At 31.7% G+C, this 21,404-nt stretch overlaps 3 protein-coding genes across 3 annotated transcripts in view; 2 read left to right on the forward strand and 1 right to left on the reverse strand.

Moving 5' to 3' along the window:
• Window positions 1–433: 433 nt before the first annotated feature.
• TM9SF2 (transmembrane 9 superfamily protein member 2) lies at window positions 434–5,319 on the reverse strand. Its single transcript, XM_040711203.2, has 10 exons — window positions 4,296–5,319; window positions 3,975–4,241; window positions 3,804–3,871; window positions 3,649–3,745; window positions 3,210–3,600; window positions 2,403–2,678; window positions 1,957–2,338; window positions 1,472–1,895; window positions 905–1,076; window positions 434–845 (listed from the first exon to the last, which is right to left on the reverse strand). The coding sequence occupies exons 2-10, from the start codon at window positions 4,098–4,100 to the stop codon at window positions 778–780; spliced, it is 2,004 nt and encodes a 667-aa protein (XP_040567137.1). The 5' UTR covers window positions 4,101–4,241; window positions 4,296–5,319; the 3' UTR covers window positions 434–777.
• Window positions 5,320–6,325: 1,006 nt separating this feature from the next.
• LOC121116896 (uncharacterized) lies at window positions 6,326–9,835 on the forward strand. Its single transcript, XM_040711202.2, has 2 exons — window positions 6,326–8,427; window positions 8,488–9,835. The coding sequence occupies exons 1-2, from the start codon at window positions 6,650–6,652 to the stop codon at window positions 9,479–9,481; spliced, it is 2,772 nt and encodes a 923-aa protein (XP_040567136.1). The 5' UTR covers window positions 6,326–6,649; the 3' UTR covers window positions 9,482–9,835.
• A 1,372-nt stretch (window positions 9,836–11,207) lies between these two features.
• Window positions 11,208–21,404, forward strand: part of LOC121116898 (uncharacterized) — a 41,715-nt gene continuing 31,518 nt past the window's right edge. The window contains 1 exon segment of the mRNA XM_071887507.1: window positions 11,208–11,664. Within this exon segment, the coding sequence (XP_071743608.1) occupies window positions 11,585–11,664 (80 nt within the window). The 5' untranslated portion in view covers window positions 11,208–11,584.

Below are 21,404 nucleotides of genomic sequence, written 5' to 3' on the forward strand. Positions count from 1 at the left end.
ATTATTATTTAGAGAATAGTTATTATATTCGATTGAATTCATAATTTTATTAATGACTGAGTTAGAAATGACAAGAATTCTAAACGAATGTCCTTGATTGATATAAATTAATGTACAAATCCAAATACTATATATACCTTATTTTGAGTTTATAATACGTAGAGCTGCTTTAAACCATACAAGTCAACTTATTAAAATTAATGAAAACAGCTTAAAAGAAAATACACTATATAGATCTTCGATATTAAAAAAAAAAAAGAAGAACCGTAATGGTCAATTACAAGTAGGTACCAAGACTTTTAGATGGGAAATACTGATCCCTTATAAAGCTTGGGGAAGATGAAAATGGAAAAAAATCTGCTAAATAATATTATTGGTAGGCCCTTCACGAGCTGTATCCTTATTTTCACAATTAATTATAATTCATATATGATAATTTTGAGCTTTTTATTATTTTCACAGTATTTTTTAAAGAGCAGTCAGACTTAAGGACGTAAGTGCATGTTCAAGAAACTAAACTAAACAACGAACAAAAGAGCAAGAAAAAGAAAACGATTGATTTTTTAAGATATTTCAGTTTCTACATGAAAATGATATACACACAAAATAAAATTAAGAAAACAAATAAAGAAAGAAAGATAATCATATCACATTATCACAGCAAAAATTTCTCATTTGCTTCAGGAAAATTGTCCTTAAATGAAAAATAATTCAAAGGAAAAAAAATTAACAGAAGTACTAAACTTAAATCGAATAGACAACAAAATATGTACATTCTTAATCAACTTTTACAACACTATAAATCTTCCTTGTAAACCAGAAACAAGCAAAAAATCCAATGGTTCCTGGAAATAAGTGAAGAAAGGATAAGACACTTTTAATCAAAAACATACATTTTTATTACCTGTTAAAAGGAAGAAAATGAAAACCATGATGGACGTATATCCAAAATACAAAAATGTGGATGCTGTTCCATCTATTTCCAATTTTGTAATGAAGTAATGAATACAATACAGAAATAGATAAAAAGAAGTGAATCCACTTGTTAAGAAACTTCTCCACCACCAATGGTAATCCTAGAAAGAAATGTTAAATATTCATTCATTTACATACATATTACCCATAGACAGAGTTTGCAGGAGGGTCAGGGATTTTTCTATTGAGTATTGTGAGTTTTTTTCTTCAGATTTTACGACTGATATCTCATATTTGTCTAAATGACGCTTTTTTTAGAAATTAATCTTTTGTTTTATTTTATTAATATATTTTTTTAAAGGTCAAGCCTTTTTCGGGGCTCCCTTTACAAAACTGCATCATTTTTTAGTTTATAATAATTTTATTTTCCTATTTATTAAAGTCATTTTTATGAAAAAATGTATATTTTATTTTTTCATAAGACCTTCCAAATTTGATGACCCCATTCTCTAGAATAAAAGTCAAACTCCGCCTATGATATGATCCTTTATCTTACCTCAGCACACAATTGGAAATAACACAAAAGAATTGTAGTTTCGGAACATGTGATGATAAGTATAACGAAGACCAGGAATAGAAATCCGTACATGTAATAAATATGGGATGCCCAAATGGAATTGAGAACAAAGAAAAGCTGAATAAAAATACATCCGAAAGAGAGAACACCTCCCATAGCTATAGCAGGAATGGGCTGCGTGTAAATACTTTGATTCGGTATTTGACGAGGAATCGGATTTGTTCTGACAGGATGCTCTAAACATCGCTTTCTAAATCCAAAAACAGCCCCAACGAAAGTTAGCGGTACTGATACACAAAGCCAAAGAGCCAAAAGGCCAAGCAGTGTAAAGAAAGGGATTGCAGCTGAACTCCCTTTATACCATAAGACCAAATTCATTATAAAGAAATGGCCAAACACAACTCTGCAAATGATAATAGTCAATAGAATTAATTAAAATATTGCTTTTAAAAATAACATCCTACCCCGGGCAAAGCATAGAAGTCAGGAGTATATTAGATTTCCATTTTTCTCCATAAAAGCTCTTATACACTCTAGCTGAGACATAGCCTGCTGGGGTTCCTAAGCATGCAAAAAGCACTAAAGCACAAGTCATTAAAGATCCTCGATTGGCAGGGGATAAAAATCCAAGACAAGCAAATACAAGTGTTATGGAAGACATCATCAATACTTGTGTACCCGATCCTAAGAATACTGAGAGAAGCATTCCATATCGAGGAGGACGAAACACATCTCCATGTACAAGCTTCCATCCAAATTCTTCTTGGGCATCCTCACCATTATCAATTTGATTATAACGAGCAATATCTCTATGAAGAGTTCGAAGTAAAATCATGGCCACCATACCTGGAGAGAAGACAAAACGAATACATCAACACTCAAATCAATTCAACTTTAAAATAGATCCTACCCGAGAGGAACAAAACAATAACCAATGAGTTTAGGATAGAAAACCACTGGATATTGGTATGAGGAGTACTTTCAAGAATATAATCCCAGCGAGAACTCCATTTTGTGTTATAATTTGGTTCAAAGGTGACACTATATGAATAAGTAATGGATACATCACTTTTAAGACCATTTCCTGGAATAACCATTGGATCATCATCTCCCATATTACCAATGCTACAACTACCATCCTTTGGAACATTTTTATGATTTATTGAGCGTGGAATGGCTTTTACAGCTAAACAGAAATAAATTATGTTTATATATTTTCAACAGAGCCACAACATACATTTAAGTTTCAGAAATATAGATAACAACAGTCTTAACGATATTTCAACTGTTGACGAGTCGAAAGTAATTTTTTTTCTCTCTTTTGTCAACAATGAAAAAATATATGGAACAAAATACATCCATTAGATCATTTCATTTCGTCTTTCGATTAAAAATTAATTCCGTAAATAAAGGAAGAGCCTATCATAATTATTATTCGATTGAAGTCCCAATATTAACACTATCACCATAGTAGTCAAAAAATTGTTGACAAGGTTACAACGACAGTAAATTAAGATACAATGAATATATGACCAATAAATCCATTTTATCTGAAAATTTTTGATTTGAATTTCATTTTCGAATTCATAAAATAAAGAAAAGAAAAAAGATGAAAGGGTTCATCTTTGAAATATGAATAATAGTAAAAAACCAAAAAAGCAAAAATCTAAGACAATGGGAAGAAAGCGATGGATATTTAACCATTCATAATACTTACAAACAATACGTCCTCCAATTTCCGAAGTAGTGAAATATTTGCTCCAATCCTCATTTTGTCCAGGATTAAAAGCAATCACTAGATCAATATGATTAAATACATAGTACGAATCGGGAGTGCGAAACTTTTTAGACATAACACAAGAATCTTTAGGAGTTCCTGCTTTATCCACATAACATCCCATGGGAAATCCACGGGCACAGTAAAATTTTTCTTCATTTTTAACAGGATAGCACCAAGTGATGGGCATATTGTCCATGATCCAATGATGTTTATAATTCAATCGAATAGCTCTCGATAATTGTTTGACAATTTTCGTACTATCTTTGTTCGAAGGAGAGTATTTTTTTGTGCAAACGGTTTGACATGTCTTTTTCTTACCAAAAGAGATCTAAAAAGGGATGATAGCTTAAAAGGAAATGTAATATAATAATTCTACCTTGTATGGAGAGGGTCGTATTCTCTCTCCAAATACAACTTGACCCAGATTTTCAGCAGGTGTATATGCCGACTCGGGAGTTGGGCAAAAGTCAAAGCTGAAAATGAATACAAGACATTCAAATATTAGATATTATTATTGTAGAAAACACTCACTGATCATATTCATAGGGAATAATGGATTCGTCAGAGTTGAGTCGGTTAACAAATAGCGGGATTTCCGTCTAATGAAAGAAAACAGAGACGCAAATAAATAATGAATCAAGGCATAATGGGCAAAGAAAGCGAGAGATAAAAAAAGGATTAGAATTTGATAAAGAATAATACCTGACAACGCTTTAATTTATCTGGATTTTCGCAATATGTAACTGGGGCTAGCCCTGGTAAATAGAATCCCTTGACCAAATTAGAATAGGAGAGTAGAAGAAGGATTAGAGGAGTTAAGAGTAACATATTGAATGACTACGTCGGATGCACCCTCAACAAAGACGTGTAAGTTATGACAGGACAAAGTAGGATAATTTTCTCTCGGCTGAATCTATTAATTACGAGGAGAAACTCAGCAAACACATAAGCAGTGCGAGATCCTCACGACTAGAATAATAATAAGTAACTAAGCAAAGAGACGACACACAAAATTACACTTACCACCTATTCCAAATATTAACTAAATAATTATATTATATTTAGTTTAATATTAACTATTTAGAGAGAACCTACGTTGATATTTATAATATTATTAGTAATAATTACTCTATTAGATTTCCTCTCCTTTTTTTCACTCGCTACTACTAAGGAACTAATAAATATAAAATAATATGTGTCAGTGCAGGGGAACACTGAAAACATAAAATGGGATGACATCTTTTTATAGCGTGCGCATATTTTGACTCAAGTACAAAGAATTTTCTCATGTTCATAAAGTAAATGTAGTTAATTGAAACTTTAACAGTTCATATCTTACCCATTTAAAAATTGAATGAAATTATTTATTGATTAGAAAGTTTAATCATTAAGAAATTATCATTCCTTTGATATACAAAATTGTCAAACCAAACATAAATAATTCTGTAGAATAGACTCTTTAATACTGATAATAAAATGGAGCTCTTCCAAATTGAATCAATTTTTTTGAAAACTAAAAAGTAGAAGAATTTTTGAGTTCACTTTCCATTTTTTATATTTTTGCATGAAATTGGCTGTTTGCCTTAGAAATTTTTTTTTTAGCTTCGATATAAAAGAATTTTGACGTAATTTCATTGGAAAAAGTGCTGAGTTGGTGGTTATGACTGTATGAAGGCCTTTCGAAAGCATAATAGTTAGATAGGAAATTGATTAGCTCTCGCTCATTTGTAGATATTGACTTGGACACATATGATACTGTAAATGATACTTAATGTTTATTGTACATAATCTTTGTGTTTCTTTATAAAATGGGATTAAATTGAAAATATATATAATTCATATTCTATATCATTGAAATGAAAACTGTTTAATGTTTAAAATTTATATTTTCAAAAACTTAATTCAATTTATTAAATGGATAAGATAAGAGCTGTTCCAAGTTTGAAGTTACTACATTTGCTTTATAAATGTGAGAAAATTATTTTGCACTCCTGTCAAGCACTAAAAAGATCGCGTTATATATTTATTTGAGTGTTCCCTCGTCATTGTGTACATAGCTGCTGTTACTTTTCTAGCTAGCAGTTTAAGGGAGTTTTCGGAATAGCTACGCCATCTATTGAATGATTCAGGTAAATGTTTGTCAAGTTTAGTGTATGATCAATGATCATTGATCATACACGAAACGTCATGTACATCAATTTAAATGCAAAAGTATAATTTATTATTTCATATAGTATAAATTTAAGACTAAATAGTGTATCATTATTAAATAATCAATACAATTTCATTATTATTATACTAAAATAATTAGAGTCACTTGTACACTATGAATGAAAGGTACTCTAAATATACCTTTTTTATATTCGACAATAGATTTAATTAAGGGAACGTAACATTAACTATATTGAATATGGATCCTTTGGACCTCTACTACTTGAGTAATCTTCTTGATTAATTTATAAAGAAAATGGGTTGTAACTAGATAGTTTTTTCTTAGTCACACGTGCAATATCAAATATGTTATAAATACAGGAACAAATTCACGTTTTGCGATATTTTGCTACTTTTGATATTTTTTCATATGAAAAAATTGATATAATTATTCAATATATAAGGAAACCTATTCGGTTCATTTATTTAAAAAAATAAAAAATAGAAAGTGAAGACTGCATATGTGAAATATATTCCTTTATTTTTGGATAGTAGAATATTAATATAGAAATTACAACATAAAGTTATTATTCCTTAAATTGAAATTTCTTAAAGCTCTTGTTTTATTATTCTTTCTGTTAAGATTACGATGGTAGCTATTGTAGTGTTATACTCCTAGGGTGACAAGAGGTGGGTATAAAAAATGTAATTTAGTTTCTTAATACCGCGTAAATTGAAATATTGTATAGATAATATTTATAGAAAAATCAACTTGTTTATTATATTATCAAGAGCTGATGTTTCCAACTCCATAACATGTCTTACTACTTTTCAAAAGTATATTAGAATGTAGGGAGTCACTATACGAAATGCAAAAATCATGTTTTTGTGGAGGAGAGTTCGTCATTGACGAGAGGGGGAGGGAGTGTGTAGAATAAAGAAAAAGCAATTATTACGCTAGAATGCAAGCTTACCCTCACTCACATATATGAATATGATATATTTATTATGTAAAAAGAGAAAGCTCGAAGCTAACAACAAGAAAGAAAGAAGTAAGTTGAATCATTGAATGAAGAAATTCATAGAAAGAAGAAGTTTGATCCGAATGTAAAAAATCGTTAGAGTTGTATTAGTCATGATCTCAAATACTTTTATAGTAGCTAGTATAAAGTGTTGTTTAATTTCGGAAAAAATCAAGTGAGGCTTCGTCAAAAATAAATAGAAAAATGAACGAAGAAGATAATATTGCAAAAAGTACTCCAACTATTCGATCTGACGACACAGAAGAAAAGAGTTTTCTTCAAAGGGTCAATAGCGCGGATAATGCACTGCTCACAAATCTCCCTGGTACAACAACTAGTTCAAATCACTCATCCCATAAAAAACTTTCATCTGATTCATTGAAGGGGAAAACAAGTCCGGAAAAAGACAATGCTAAGCCACCAGATCTTGAAGATGAGGATGAAGGGGGTGCACATGATACAATCACCTCTCTTGCAGGAGTACAAATGCTTCAAAAATATCGCCGAAATATGGCCTCTGGATCCAGAGGCGGAGCTAGCTCCTCTAGTTTGAGCTCATTACATCATAACAAATCAGCAAGACTAGAAGACTTATTTTCGGTAGAAGAACCTCTGATAGAGGATGACAAGGAATCACTTGCATCAACAGGATCTCCATCTATTAAATCTAATATTTCTAAATTAACCGATGAAGATAAATTATCACCAGATACAGAGTTTGTTCCACCTGATGGCGGATACGGATGGTTTATATCTCTGGGGGCTTTTATTGCACTATTTTGGGCGGCTGGAATGATAAAATCCTATGGCATATTATTTTCAGAAATTTTAGTAGTATTTCCGGATGCATCAGTTACTCTCGCATCCTGGATTCCAGCATCTATGACTACGTTTGCTTTAGCCATGGCTCCTATTGCATCTGCACTTTGTCAGAAATTTAATTGTCGATGGGTCACTGTTTTTGGGTCACTTTTATGTGCGCTCGGAATATCATTATCAAGTTTTGCCAATGGAATCCCATTTCTTTTTTGTACGTTTGGAGTACTTACAGGGATAGGAGTTGGATTAAGTACAACTCCAGGAATTATTATCACAGCACGATATTTTGATAAGAAAAGAGCTTTAGCCAATATGTTCTGTCTCTCAGGGACTGCAGCTGGAAGTTTTATTTTACCATTCGCAATTCAAAATCTAATAAGTACATATGGTTTTCGAGGTGCTACCTTAATTCTAGGGGGTTGTATGCTTCACATTTGCATCAGTGCAGCTTTATATCGTCCTATTGCGTATCATGCCAAAATTCAGAAAATGAGGAGAATGTATGACAAAAGCGATAATACAGATTTTGAAGCACTTTCTCCGGTAACTCAAGAGCCGTTAGAACCTAAAACTCCATGCAATAGTTACATTTACCATGCAGATCTAGATAAAGTGAAGCATAAATTAAATTCATTAGTTACATCAGAAGCAGACAATATCTCTATTTGTAGTTCAGCCAGTAGTCATTTTCACCACAGTCATAACCATGTAATTCATCCTAATCATCATTCTTCATCAGACTATTTGAATAATCACTCACATTTTCATCATTTAAGAGGTAGTATGGGAAGTTTAGCCCGATCTTTACCTCCTGGGCTGGAACATAACTGTAGTGGTCATTTACGGAGCTCTAATCTTAATAGCCATGAAGAGCTTTATTGGCCGGAGTTCTCTTGTCCAAAGAATCATGAGCCCATAGAACACGACAAGGCAAATACGTTTACATTTCCTAAGGACCCACCAACAGATTCTGGAGCACCACTCACTTTACGTCAATTATATCTTCGTCAATTAGGAAGTCAGCTATCCATTTGCAAGTCCTATGTACTAGGTAATTCTGACTCTTGTACCCACAATCCAGAAAAGCGTGACCCTTCAAGATCGTTAAGGAACTCTTTATTCTATAACAATTCATTTTTAAGACGAGGAAGTATTCTTTTCAGGTAATTTAATCTAATTTTAGTTATAAATCAAATAAATTACAAAACAATACGATTTCTTAGTGTGGAGGATATGACGACTGATTCAACAGGAATATTGAAGGATACAAAAAATCCCAGCCATCCAACACTGAATGACTTTAAATCAATAACCAACTCTTCCAAAAATACTTCTATTTTCTTAGAACGTTCGCAAAGCTGTGAACAGAAAATGAGAAAAGATTTGAATCGTAGACCTCGTTACTATTCTGAAGGATGTGATGATGGTCAACGTTTTAAACTTAGTCCTTCTGTTAAAATAAATGAAAGCGATGATGAAAAGGATTTTGTAGATAATCCAAAAATAAAGGACCCTAAACCGAAATTGGATAAGTTAAAAAAGTCTACAAACCACTCTAAAAAGATTGATGAGAAAACGGGCTTGAGAAAATATATAGATTTTATGATCGTGAAAGAGCCTTTATTTATAATGATGTCCATAACTGTGATGACAATGTCATTGGGAGTGCCTCACGTTTTGTTCTTTCTTCCTGCACATGCTCGTAACTTAGGTTTTCCAGGATCAGATGGTTCCAAATTACTTGCTATTTGTTCCGTTACTGATATGCTAGGTCGTATCGTTTTGACCATAGTCGTCGATACAAACTTAGTACCTAAGCATATTTGTTATGGGCTTGCTATATTGACATGTGGGTTTTCTGTTTTGTCTTTGTCTGTAATTGGTAATCAATTTTGGGCCATGGCTTTATCTATGTCTGCCTACGGTTTGGGCTCTGGAGCTTGGTTCCTCATGATACCTCTTTTATTAGCGGACTACCTTGGGGTTGAGAACATCGGCTCTTCCTATGGAATGATTCGATTGTTTCAATCTAGTGCAAACCTATTCGGCCCAATAGCTGCGGGACTACTAAAGGATAAATATGATAGTTATGCACCGGCATTCATTCTTATGGGTATAATTATGGTAAGTGGCTCTCTGGCCGCTTTCTTCCAACCTTGCATCGCAAATCTTAGAAAAGAAAAGGATTCGGATGTTGAAGAAACTAAGAATGAATAAATACTTGATAATAATACGATTTCCATTCCTCCATTATATGAATTTTATTCGTTATAAAGTGATAATTTATTTTTCAGAGAAATTGTGTAGCAGAGAACTATGTAACAGTATTGAATTACTGTAAATGTTATTAATTTTTACAAATCATACTTTAACTATAATCTATTTGAAGCCTATACTAGTGTTAATAGAACATATTTATATTTCCTATCCATGCAATTGCTTCACTTATAATGGTATGATATAATTTATTGATATTATTAGTCTATTATAATATATAATTCATCAATTAGTAGTAGTATGTATTTTATAAAAATTACAAGCTTTTTAATAATAAAGACATCTTGCAATAAAGTTTTATTTTGTTATAACTGAACGCTGAGGTTCAATTATAATAAAATATAATATTATGATAATAATAATATATCAAAATACTAAGGAAATACAACAAATTTATTAGTTCACTGATAACGAATTTTAATATTTGTAGCATTTAATCTATTTATTTTTATAGTTAAGTATGATTAGTAAGGTACTATCTTCGGCTTCATCACACAACAAGAACATAAGTTATTTATTTTGACGTCATTCAAGTAGAAATAGGGGCCTTAAATAACGACGTGAATGACTGCTTAAAAGCACATGGTACGCATTGCTATGTTCACTGAAAATTAACATTTACTATAAAATGCAATAACAAACTCAGTGGTTCTCAAACTGTGCGCCCAACAGTTTTTTAGATGCGCTCTGTAGTATTCTGTAGATCAAATAACATTTATTTTGTCCAGTCCAGGTATAACAAGCAAGCTATTATGCTTAGTTGTAGTATTTTATTGCATTTTTTTCGTCTCATATTTATGTGGGATTTTGAACCCTCACCACAATTAACGGTAAAGAGTGAGGAATTCTTCCATGTATTGATAAGGAAATGAGCGTTTGTCTAGCTCAAGTATTGGGTCGAAGAAATCGCAAGCTTTTATCAGCTTATGTTCCTCATTAACACAGGAATAAATAAACTTCATAGACGTTTGTTCATTATGCCTTTATTAAGTGTGTTACTTTTCTATAAATTAAATTTAATTAAAAGTTATTAGTGGGTATGTTAAAAGAACTGCAAGCCCCGCCCATTTATTCTCAGTAGGAGATTGAGGGGGGGATAGTATAATTTTTTGAAAATAATTTCAAGGTTGAAATTACTAATAAGTAATAGGTATTAAACTCTCGTTTTCTTTATATTATTATTAAATCCAACTTATTATTCTCACAAATTTCATCTATCATCTGACAAAGTTATACGAAACTGGCATGCACTATATTTGCGGTATCTTTTTATAAATAAATACAAAGAAGTTGAGAAGAGGTAGACAAAATTTCTGTCGAAAAAAACAAATTATTCAGTTCCTATCGAATAAATATAGGAAATATTTATATAATTGAAATCAGAAGAAAAAGTTACATCCATTAAAGTTAATTATCATCGTCAAATCTAAAATTTTGAAATCCTTTAACATACCTACTCCTAAATATTTGTCCTATTTTGTATACAATGCGCCAGCAAGTATCCTAAGTATTGTAATTTTAAGTGCGCTCAGACCTGATAAAGTTTGAGAACCACTGCTCTAACGTAACAGAAAAGAAGAATAAGAGAAGAGAGAGAGGGCGAAAAGGAAAAGAAGATGTAAGTTTGAGCTTCCTCCTGCTGCGTGTGGTGGCATCCTCCTTCTTTACTCTTTACTTCTCTCTTTAGTAGCTACATGATGGGTATGGCGCGCTCCTATTGGAGAGAGCGCATGATCCAGAGTGAGTGTGTCAGCTGCGGCGTGGTGTATCCCTTGAATCTGTCAAATGGATAATGCTTGACGTCAGATTGAATATTATTAAAGACAAGTGAGTGTGCCTAGGGATCAAACAATTTGAGCAGTGTCCCTTAAAAAATACATCAGAATAAAATAATGCCTATAATAATATCAGAGATGAGGATAGATGTAATATAATTTAACTAAGTGACACCCTACCTTTTCATCGCATAATAATATTCAAAACGAAGCTCTCTGACTCTTGTTCATTCCACAACAAGCCCTAGTCGTCGTCGTCGTCGTCAGCATGAGTTCTGGGAGTGAAGAGGAAGATGAAGAGTTCTTTGATGCCTACGATGTGACTCCTACATTGAGTGATGATAGCCAGTAAATATTAATCCTTATTTACCTTTAGAATATTAAGTATTAATTGATAATAGCCCATTAGTCCATTAAATTACAATGTTAGCCTCACCTAGAATTATATATATTTATCTGCTTACAAACTGTTTTACATTCTTGGCTCCATACATCATTTTTACTTCAATCAGAGTTACAGAAACCGTTAAAATATCGTTAAAGAAACGATGATGTTATGACTCACGCATGACCCAAAAAGCTACAGCAAATCCCTTACAACAATTAGCTACATAGAAATCGCCTTTTTATATCCATGTCTTGTTATTTACATCATTCTATGTGTGCAATTTTTATTGTCTGAAACATATGCTCTGACTTTTATATTTTTTATAAATAATGATTCGGTATAATAGTTCTTCTCCTCTTTTTTCTAGTCCTATTTTGTATCTTCTAAGGGAACTCAGCTTTGATTAATGCATGCATATGATATAATCATATATTTGATGTTTTATATGGCAAGCTCTCTGTGAAAGCATCTTTGAGTAATGATAAAGTTGCATCATTTGTTTCTCTTTTTAAAAAAAATTACGTAACTTTGTACAAAAGAGAGGGGTTAAATTGAATTGAGGATCTATTGTTAATTGGAACTCACTCAATTATACATACATAGTAGAGTATTCATTGTATAGTATGTAGAGTGACATCGCAGTGAAACTAAGATTCTTCATCTTTCAATTTTGAATTGTTGATTATTTATGATTAATCATGCATTTTTCTTTCCATTAATCGATATTTAATTATTACCCATAGACAAATTCTTCATCAAGGTAAGGAAGGAGTAATCTCTACACTCTTATGTACTAGTCTTGGTTTCGAATATTACTCGAATATACTAAATTTACTACATTTTACTGAAAATTACTGAAACTCCCCGAAATATTATTTGAATACCTTCACTTACCTTGAATTTTTCAAATGTCGAAATATCCGAGTGTAGGTTAGTTTATACTTGTTTGAGCAATCCAGGAAATACTTGTCAATTCCTGCCAATTTGGTGCCGAGGGAGGGATGTAAATAAATAAATATAAATGTCCTCAGCCTAAATTAATGTAATTACGGCTTTGTTTTGATTATAAAGATACAGTTTTTTGAAAATATTTCCTAGTATGCATAGTTAGGATATTTTTATAAAAATACCTACATTATTAGATTATTAATTGACTGCCTAATTGAGGTAGTCAAAACACACTTCATTGTTGAGCTTAGATATTATCAATTCAATACAAAAATATCCCCCCGATGCCTTTTTACGAAATCACATTCGGTTTGACTCAATGCTCGAAAACTCGAGCTTGATAGTTATATGTAATTAACATGCGAAAATGATTTCATATTTTGTACACAAGTAGTTGTTACGGGAAAATGTTATCATCAAGCTATGTGTATGTATATTTTCGCAATACGTTCTTTTCTTCTATTCTTTTTTTTGTGTGTGTTCTAAATAATCATAGTAGCAGTATATAAAACATTTGTTGTAATTTGAAGCTCTTATCATGATTTTCATTGTAATCACTTATGTGATTAATTAACGAAACCTCCTCTTTATATATATCAGTCATGAGAAAACGGATTTGACTGAAATTTGGTATGTGGGATCATTTATAGTATGTAGTCCTACTCAAAAATGACGTATTGGATCCGTCACTCAATCCGTCTTTTTGAGTTTTGAGATGTAGAAATTTTGATGAATTTTGGATTAGTGATGTATTGTAAACCAAAGCCATCAGAGGCAAATATAACACGAGTTCATCATTTAAAGCTATCTCTTAGATAAACAAAACTTAAATAATATTATTTTTTTAATTTAAAAAAAAAAAAAAAGTTAATCATGACCTAAAATATTTCAAGGTTTGTGGTCTTTGAAACTTTTGAAATTTTACCCTTTGAATGATAGAACACTTATAAATCTTTATTTAAAAAAATGCTGACGGGTAAAGTAATGAAATTAAGGGTATTAGTGTGATTTATTAAAACCATAACTTCATTTGTGTAGTATTTATGTGTGTGTACAATGTATATTTGTAGTGGGTCAACATAAAAACCCTCTTAAACAAAAATCATTAATTGGAAAATATCCCAATTAATTTTTTTACTTCATAAATACAGACTGCCCAATATTTAATAGACATATTTGAGTCAATTATATCCTTTGTATTAAAATTTGTTGAATAAATTAAGATACCCCAAGAATTTTAGCTGTAGTTTAAAGCTTTTATTTCATTTAAGATACTTTAATTGTCCCCAAAATGGTCTTTCAATTGAATTCTATCAATTTTGGCTAATTGAAATAGAATTTGACGCGTACACAATATGTTAATAAAAATAATTTGTTAAATAAATTTGAGGATAAATCGTCGAAGAATACAAAGTTAATCCACTCTCAATTTTGACAAAAATCATTGAAGCTAACTTTTGTTGCTGGGTCCCATTTACCCTATTTTACTTAATACGGGAATGTTCTATGAAACTTCTTTTTTTTTTAACTATATAAATGAAGTTACCGTGACTTGACTACTCGACCAAAATACATCGGTTTGAGAAAGCATTCTTGAGCGAAACATCAATCCAGATCGCGCTAAAAAAATAACTTATGACCGAACCGACAAAAGAAGATATCAAGTGGGATCACAACAGACAAACCTACGTATAATTAATTAATGATTGACAAAAGGAATTTAACCAATGGGTTTAATAGTTTCAAGTGATATTTATTTAATTTCATTTTTTAATGATAATTATCAGAGTATTAAAATCCGGCTCCCTTCAAACATACATGTATGATGAACAAGGTATTTAAAAAAATACCTTGTTCCAGAGTCATTATATTATTTATAGGTATTGTATATCATGTTTTGCTCCTTGATTACAGGGGTATCTTTGTACCTTTATGTAGAGTAAAATCATTAAATAGATTATCTCTGTAAAAAGTATTTTGTTTACTTTATGTTCCTACTTACTCTATTCGGTAATAATTCATCATTTTTTTATTTGTATTACTTTGACTTTTATTCGTAAACAAGTAGTTTACTTACTATTTCTAAAAAAAAGTATGGACAGGTATCATCAAATAAAAATAAACATTTTTATTTATGAAAGGATCATCTTCTAGATGCTACAAATGATTCTCAATAGGAATACATATTATATCTGTATGCTGATTGCACCAGTATACAACTATTTTCTGCATATAAATGCAAATACTTTGGCTACTCTGAACGTCTTAACCACTTCTCCATACCACAGTGGCTTCTTTGCCTTGCAAGTTTGAGTACCACATCCCAAGACGCTGTGATGGCTAACTCTCGACAGGTCGTGGCTTTTGTAAAAAAGTCCTGCTGTTGAGATACTTTAGATTTGAGGTCTGCTATTACAGCAGAACTAGCAGCTTACGGTCCATATTGAACCTTATGTAAGATGTTGTAATGGTGACTTAAGTTGTAATATTTTAGGGCTGATAATGTCCCCAGGCAAACTAGAAATAGAAGTACTCTTTTTCCCATTTTGGCTAAAAAGTGCGATTTTCTCAGTCAACTTTTCTGTTTTTGCCGCTGCTAGTGGCCATGGCTCTAGACTTTTTTCTTCTCTTATGCGAAAGGTAGCCCGGGTACCGCCATTTTTTGCTATGGCGCCCTCTATCGGCCAACAATATAATTACAAGTTTTTTATAATTATTATAAGTTATTATTTATCTATTTGCGGGACGAACTAAGTGAGGAAGAGGGCCGTGTGTGGTCCCCAGGCCGCCAGTTACCCATCCCTGCTCTACTTTATAAGTCAGCAGTTCCATAACGGATTTTTGCCTACGCGACCTTTGTGGCTGCCATCAGGGAGTCCTTGCTGTGTCTAGAAACTACAATGGCCTCCCCTTGACCATATTCTACATTGCAAAGTCACGAACTTACGATCAGTTGAAGAGAGAGGCCAAAAGTGCTCAAAATGGTTTCTGTGTCAATCTTGCACTTCATGTTTTTCTGACCATGGCCGCTAGTTACATTTCAAGTAAATCATTCCCTTCTTTTCATTCCCATTTTAAAGCGGATTTATTGAGTGACGTTAAACGGTTTATGTTTTGAAAAAGGTAGTATTTTTTTTATAATGTTGTACACGGAGGGTTTGGCAATCGGTACTCGAGTGACTAGGGATGGATAGGAGGTGATTCTAAATCTTTAATAGGTAGTAGGAATAGAATCCAAAGATTTTATTGGTACCTAGGGAAATAGAAGTAAATCCTGTCATTACTCTTCCTACTATCTTCTATTACTACTCTTTCACATGAAACAACAATCCATTTTTCTTTCTTCTCTTTCTTTTCTACTAATACAATTCAAATCTACGGTAGGAATAACTAAGGAGTAAAGATGTGCTTTTTGGTCAAATAAATTACCGTTTTGAGATTAGAAAAGGAAAACAGTTGGTAGATTTTCCTTTTTTTCTTTTTTTTCTTCATTATTTATCAATATTTCTTGTGTACAACATCTCCCTCTAATGAAGACTAAAGTTTGCCGCTTACCTTAATAATATTGAATATAATTAAGTCTATTAGTCAAATGGCTTAAAAAAGTTCCCCCTCCACCTGGATTGCATTTAATATGATCTCCATCTATCCATTTTCTTTTGGAGTTCATATTTCTCCATTTGAATATCCTAGCAACTCCCCTTCTGATCCTCTCTTCATGTTCTGTTCAAGGGATCTCGTCTCTGTGTGCCTCACTCGGTGGATCCCATTTTCTTTAATGGAAGGATTGTTCATTGTGCAGATGCCCCTTCCCTTTCAAGGCCTGTGATTTTGACTTCTGACATCGCTTCTATACTTAAAAATACATAAATTCCTCCAAATCTTCTATGGAATAATCGTATACTGCTATAAGAACTAATGAGTTTCATAAAAAGACAGAATAATCAACTGAAAGCACAAGTGAGGAACAGAAAGAGTTCTCATCCTCCATCATCCACTGCTGCTTCATTGAAATTCTTAAATTATTTTGTTCTTAAGTCAACTCTGCTTCGTCTCTTACTCTAAGAAAAATATTTCATTTATAAGAGTCCTTCAGTTTCCTTGAAGTATGTAAAGTATAAATAACTTATCTCCATCACAATTCCATCTATAAGGTGGAGTTTGTGATGTATAATCTATACGGATAATTACCTATGTAACCTGGACCCTTGATTTCTTTATTACGTGTGTGCCTCTTTTGTCATTGGAAAACGGGTAGAAGATCATTCTAGACTCCTAAAGATAATTTGCCTCTCTGTTCTTGATAGTTTTGTCCAATCTTTGATTAGAAGGCGCGTTGCTAGGATATGTTGTGTCTTGACGAGCGTGAGGAGACACAAACTATTTAAAGGTGGAGAGATCCAGTGCGACCGAGATAAGTGAGGTGAAGGAAAGGCGTGGAGGAATAATACAACGGTTATTTATAAGAACATCTGTATTCTGTATAATACAAAAACCTACTCTAATACATACATAAATCACACACCTATTTATACTTAAAATCAGGTAAAACACTGTACTTTAAACATGCATATATACACAAGAAAATAAGAGAAGAGAACAAGGGGGAAGGAAATACGAATACATTACATGATATCCAAATGAAAAAAATATGAAGTCCGAGGGAAAATGGATAGATGGAGATCCAATTAAATGCAATCTAGGTGGAGGGGGTACTTTTTTAAGGCATTTGACCGAAAAAATTAATTATATTCAATATTACTCTTATTAGAGGCAGATGTTGTACACAAGAAATATTAATAAATAATGAAGGAAAAAAGAAGAAAGAAAAAAAGGAAAATCTACAGACTTTTTTCCTTTTCTAATCTCAAACGAGTAATTTATTTGACCAAACAGCTCATCTGTATCTGTAATAAGCAAGTTCCTTGGTCCCTTATTTGTAGAGTGTTCACCGTTTGATATAATATCTAAGGAGGGACGAAATATCTCAATAGAGTTGACTCTTATTTTGTCCATCATCGTTTTGGTCTTTACGGTAGTGTTGGATCGGTCCAGCTGCTCAGTTCAGTCTTAGGACCAGTACTATCGGTCCTTGTTATTTAAGGCTTATAAATCCAGACATGATTGGAAAATTCACTTCTCTTTCCTCCCGCAGTCTAAATGTGACTGTTTGATCCTGACAATCAATGTCATCTGACATCACTTTTTAAATATGTATTTATAACTTCTATATTAAATGTAAATGTGTCTGTTTGTCAAGGAATCACGGCCAAGATAATGAATGGATTTTGCTGAAATGTTTAATGGATGATTTTTGCGTCTTCAAGACCATGACAGTCTTAAAATAGCATTTTTAATAATAGAAAAAACGATTACTTCATATAAAACAAAAAAATAAAGACTGTAAAAATCAAAGAGGTATTCTCACATCATGGTGGTTTGTATCTTTGCACACTTTTTTTAAAAGGATATTATAAGATTTAGAGAAGAAGAGAGATATGTTAATGGATTTTTGACAATAATATGAAAGTTGAGCAAACGACAGTTCAACTTGAATGTTTTTTGTATGTCAAGCATGTAGAGCGAATAATTTTTAGAATTTTACGGTGTTTATTTATTATTTTATATGAAGCAAAAGAGTTCAGAATTAATTTTAATTTCTTAATATTCCGGGCAACTCTACTCTAGTTTCCAGGATTATTTAAAAAAGATATTTGAGGATTTATTGCCAATAAACATTTATAAACTCCCAGACATGGCCACACTGGCCCTCAATACCGGGTCTGGATTTCGTCAAAATATATTGGAAAATTTGTCCTGCAGTAAAAATATCAACTTTCAGCCTCTAAAATGTCGCCTCCTTCACCTATGGTGCAATGTAGGACGTCAGTAGTGAAAATGCTCTAGAAAGAATCAAAAATAGCTTTTATTTTGTCAGGGGTAGTATATGTAATCGTACCTATAATATTTCCATATTTATATACCCTTCAAAATAAACATGCAAAAACAGTTTTAACAAAATTTATGACTACCATAATTATATACTATTAAAAAGAAAGAAAGAAGTTATTTTATAAGTAGGTAAGTAGTACCTTCATTTAAGTTTTCAACACAAGGATTAGGTCGTTTAAGACTTGCTATTTACTTATTCATTGAAAATATTATATAAGAGGGTGGTCTCACTTTTCACTCTTTGGCATATAACTTGTAGAAGTGATGTTTAGATCTGAAACAGTATGCAACTACAATAACATAGTTCATGGTGCTTTAGCTGTTATATCAATTCTAATGTTGGGAATTTCTGGGATCCATCAATATTTGAGGGAGCAAGTTGACTCAGTAGTAATGCTCATGAACGAAAATAACAATATTCGCCGGTTTCATAGAATAAAATTAAAGTGGTCACCCTAATAATTTGAAGATTGTTTGGTGTAGAGCAGCTTAGCTGTCTTAATGTTTCATTAAATTAGCTGCCAGCAGCTATGAGTTGAAAGAAATAAACACAAACTCTACTCCTTTTTATGCAATGCCATAGGCAGGGATTACTCTGATGTCAATCCTCAATTGTACTGCTAGTCCAAGGATAAATTCGTGGTTACACTTTATAGTTTGTAATTTTAATTTGTTCTCTCCTCAAGAATGAAAGAATAATGAAAACAGCTTTAGAAAATTAAAAAAACAACAACTTATATTCAGGTAGCAACTACAAAAAGCGGGCCATCTTCCATTATATTATATTATTTTCATCTATGGTGATCATTGATAACTAGGACTGGGCATACGGATGAAGGCGAGGAGAGGGTGAGAGCGAGACATATAGTACTATTGGTTAAAGTTTATTTATAAAATCCGCTGCTTCGTATGTTATGATTTTGGAGAATAGAATATGAAGAGTTTCTCGTCTAGAACTGAGAATCTTCTATACTTCATATAAGAATAGATTTTTTTACGCATTTCACAAGTAATATTATATTCAGTATATAGAACAAGGTAAGGAGATGCTATCACAACAATGATTTGACAAAGAATGAAGAAAAAAAAGAAGAGTACATGCAAAGAAAGTTTTTTTTTTTTTGTAATCTCAATACAGTTATTTATCCATACTTTTTGCCCAAGTTACTAAATATCTATCACTGCAACAGTATTATCGTCCTCTGCCTAAAATCCACATGTATTTTTTTATTATTTATTTGAGCCATAGAACACAAAAATAACCATTAAGAATTGGAATCGTAGCAGGATTGGGATTTAAAGCCTTTTTCTGAATAAATCACGTTTTTGGAGGCATATTTAGAAGTGAAATAACTATATACATAGATGAAAATGAAAGGAAAAAACGTTTTGCCATTCAAAAGATTAATTATTTATTAAGTTATCTTGAATACAATTCCAACACAATGTTTCTAATCATACGAAAATCAAGTACATAATATGAAGGATCATATTACAAAATCTAATATTTTTATCATTTGCTTAATATTAAGGCTAAAACTAAAGAATAAACCTTATATTACAACTTCAAAAGATTTGCTGTAAAGAAAAGTTTAATTTTGATTGAATTTTACAGTTTAACTTTTAATTTTCTATTAGAATATTTAATAAAATTGCGTAAAAAAGATTCCAAACTATGTAATCTTAATCGACTTATTTTTATAAATAATTCCTTCACTTTTTAAGTTATCTTTTTTTATTGCTTATTATTAAATATTCCACAAGAAAATTAGAAGTAAATTGAAAAAATCAATTAAAATCAAACTTTTTTTAAAGGTAAATCCTTTCAAGTTTTTAATATAAGATTTATTTTTTCGTTGTAGCTTTAATATAAAGTAATTAAAAAAAAAATATTAATAATAGTTTCCAAAATAATATCCTTTTTTTTTTACTTGATTCTTGTATGGTTAAACACATTTTGTAGGAACTGTATTCAAGATAACCTAATAAATAATGTATCTTTCGAGTAGTAATGAAATGTTTTTATCTATTGCTTTTACCTTTCATTTTCATATATACTTCGAAATATGGCTTTGAATCATGACGTAAAGGGTGAGGTCTGAGGAATAAGTTTGGAAAATATGTAATAGCTTATAAATTTATTAATTAGCATACAATTTTTTGAAACGGATCAAATTGTAGTATAAATTAAGTTAAGAAGCCGCCTAGTGTTATGGTCTGGGTGGATATTAGGTCAGACAGGAAGGAGATGAATCAACCGTCAGGTCAGGGCTTGTACTAGCATTATCCCATCAAATCCACTCTGAAGTGTGCCCTCATTAGCCAATATCTCTGAAGAAACGGTCCTTGCTGCCTCTACTCATGCTCCTTTTCGTCTCCACCATGTAATCCAGCAAAGGGTGGAATTTTTGAACAAAATTTTAAAAAAAATCTGCTATAATACATATAATATTAAAGTAAATGTCTGTCCACTAATTAAAAAAAAACATAACCAGGGTATTCATTTCAAAATCCGAGAATACTTTAGACATAAAATAAAACTTGTTCAAATTCTAAGTTACGTACCTAGGGCTATGTTTAATTCTGATCAGACTTGAGTCCTGGGATCATGAGGAAAAGTTTGTTTTCTCGCTAATAAGTTGATTTTTTCATAAAACAAGTTTGATTTCCCTTGTTTCAAAGTTTTTTTTAAAGGTATGGGGTGTCCATAAGAAAATGCATCAAATAGATTAAAAATAAAACAAAACAAAAAGGGAGAACGTTCATATATGGTCATGTGTGCGCGTCTAAAACTGAACAC

This window comes from Lepeophtheirus salmonis, chromosome 4 (assembly GCF_016086655.4).
Source record: "Lepeophtheirus salmonis chromosome 4, UVic_Lsal_1.4, whole genome shotgun sequence".
In the NCBI taxonomy this organism is placed as follows: domain Eukaryota; kingdom Metazoa; phylum Arthropoda; class Copepoda; order Siphonostomatoida; family Caligidae; genus Lepeophtheirus; species Lepeophtheirus salmonis.

What these genes read in the sequence shown, in the direction of transcription:
- TM9SF2 (XM_040711203.2), bottom strand. Translation starts at nt 4,100, where the DNA reads ATGTTACTCTTAACTCCTCTAATCCTTCTTCTACTCTCCTATTCTAAT. An exon ending in AATTGGAGGACGTATTGTTT is followed by an intron (nt 2,679 to 3,209) that starts GTAAGTATTATG and finishes ATTTCTGTTTAG; the next exon opens with CTGTAAAAGCCATTCCACGC. An exon ending in ACTTCTATGCTTTGCCCGGG is followed by an intron (nt 1,896 to 1,956) that starts GTAGGATGTTAT and finishes TATCATTTGCAG; the next exon opens with AGTTGTGTTTGGCCATTTCT.
- LOC121116896 (XM_040711202.2), top strand. Translation starts at nt 6,650, where the DNA reads ATGAACGAAGAAGATAATATTGCAAAAAGTACTCCAACTATTCGATCT. An exon ending in CGAGGAAGTATTCTTTTCAG is followed by an intron (nt 8,428 to 8,487) that starts GTAATTTAATCT and finishes ACGATTTCTTAG; the next exon opens with TGTGGAGGATATGACGACTG.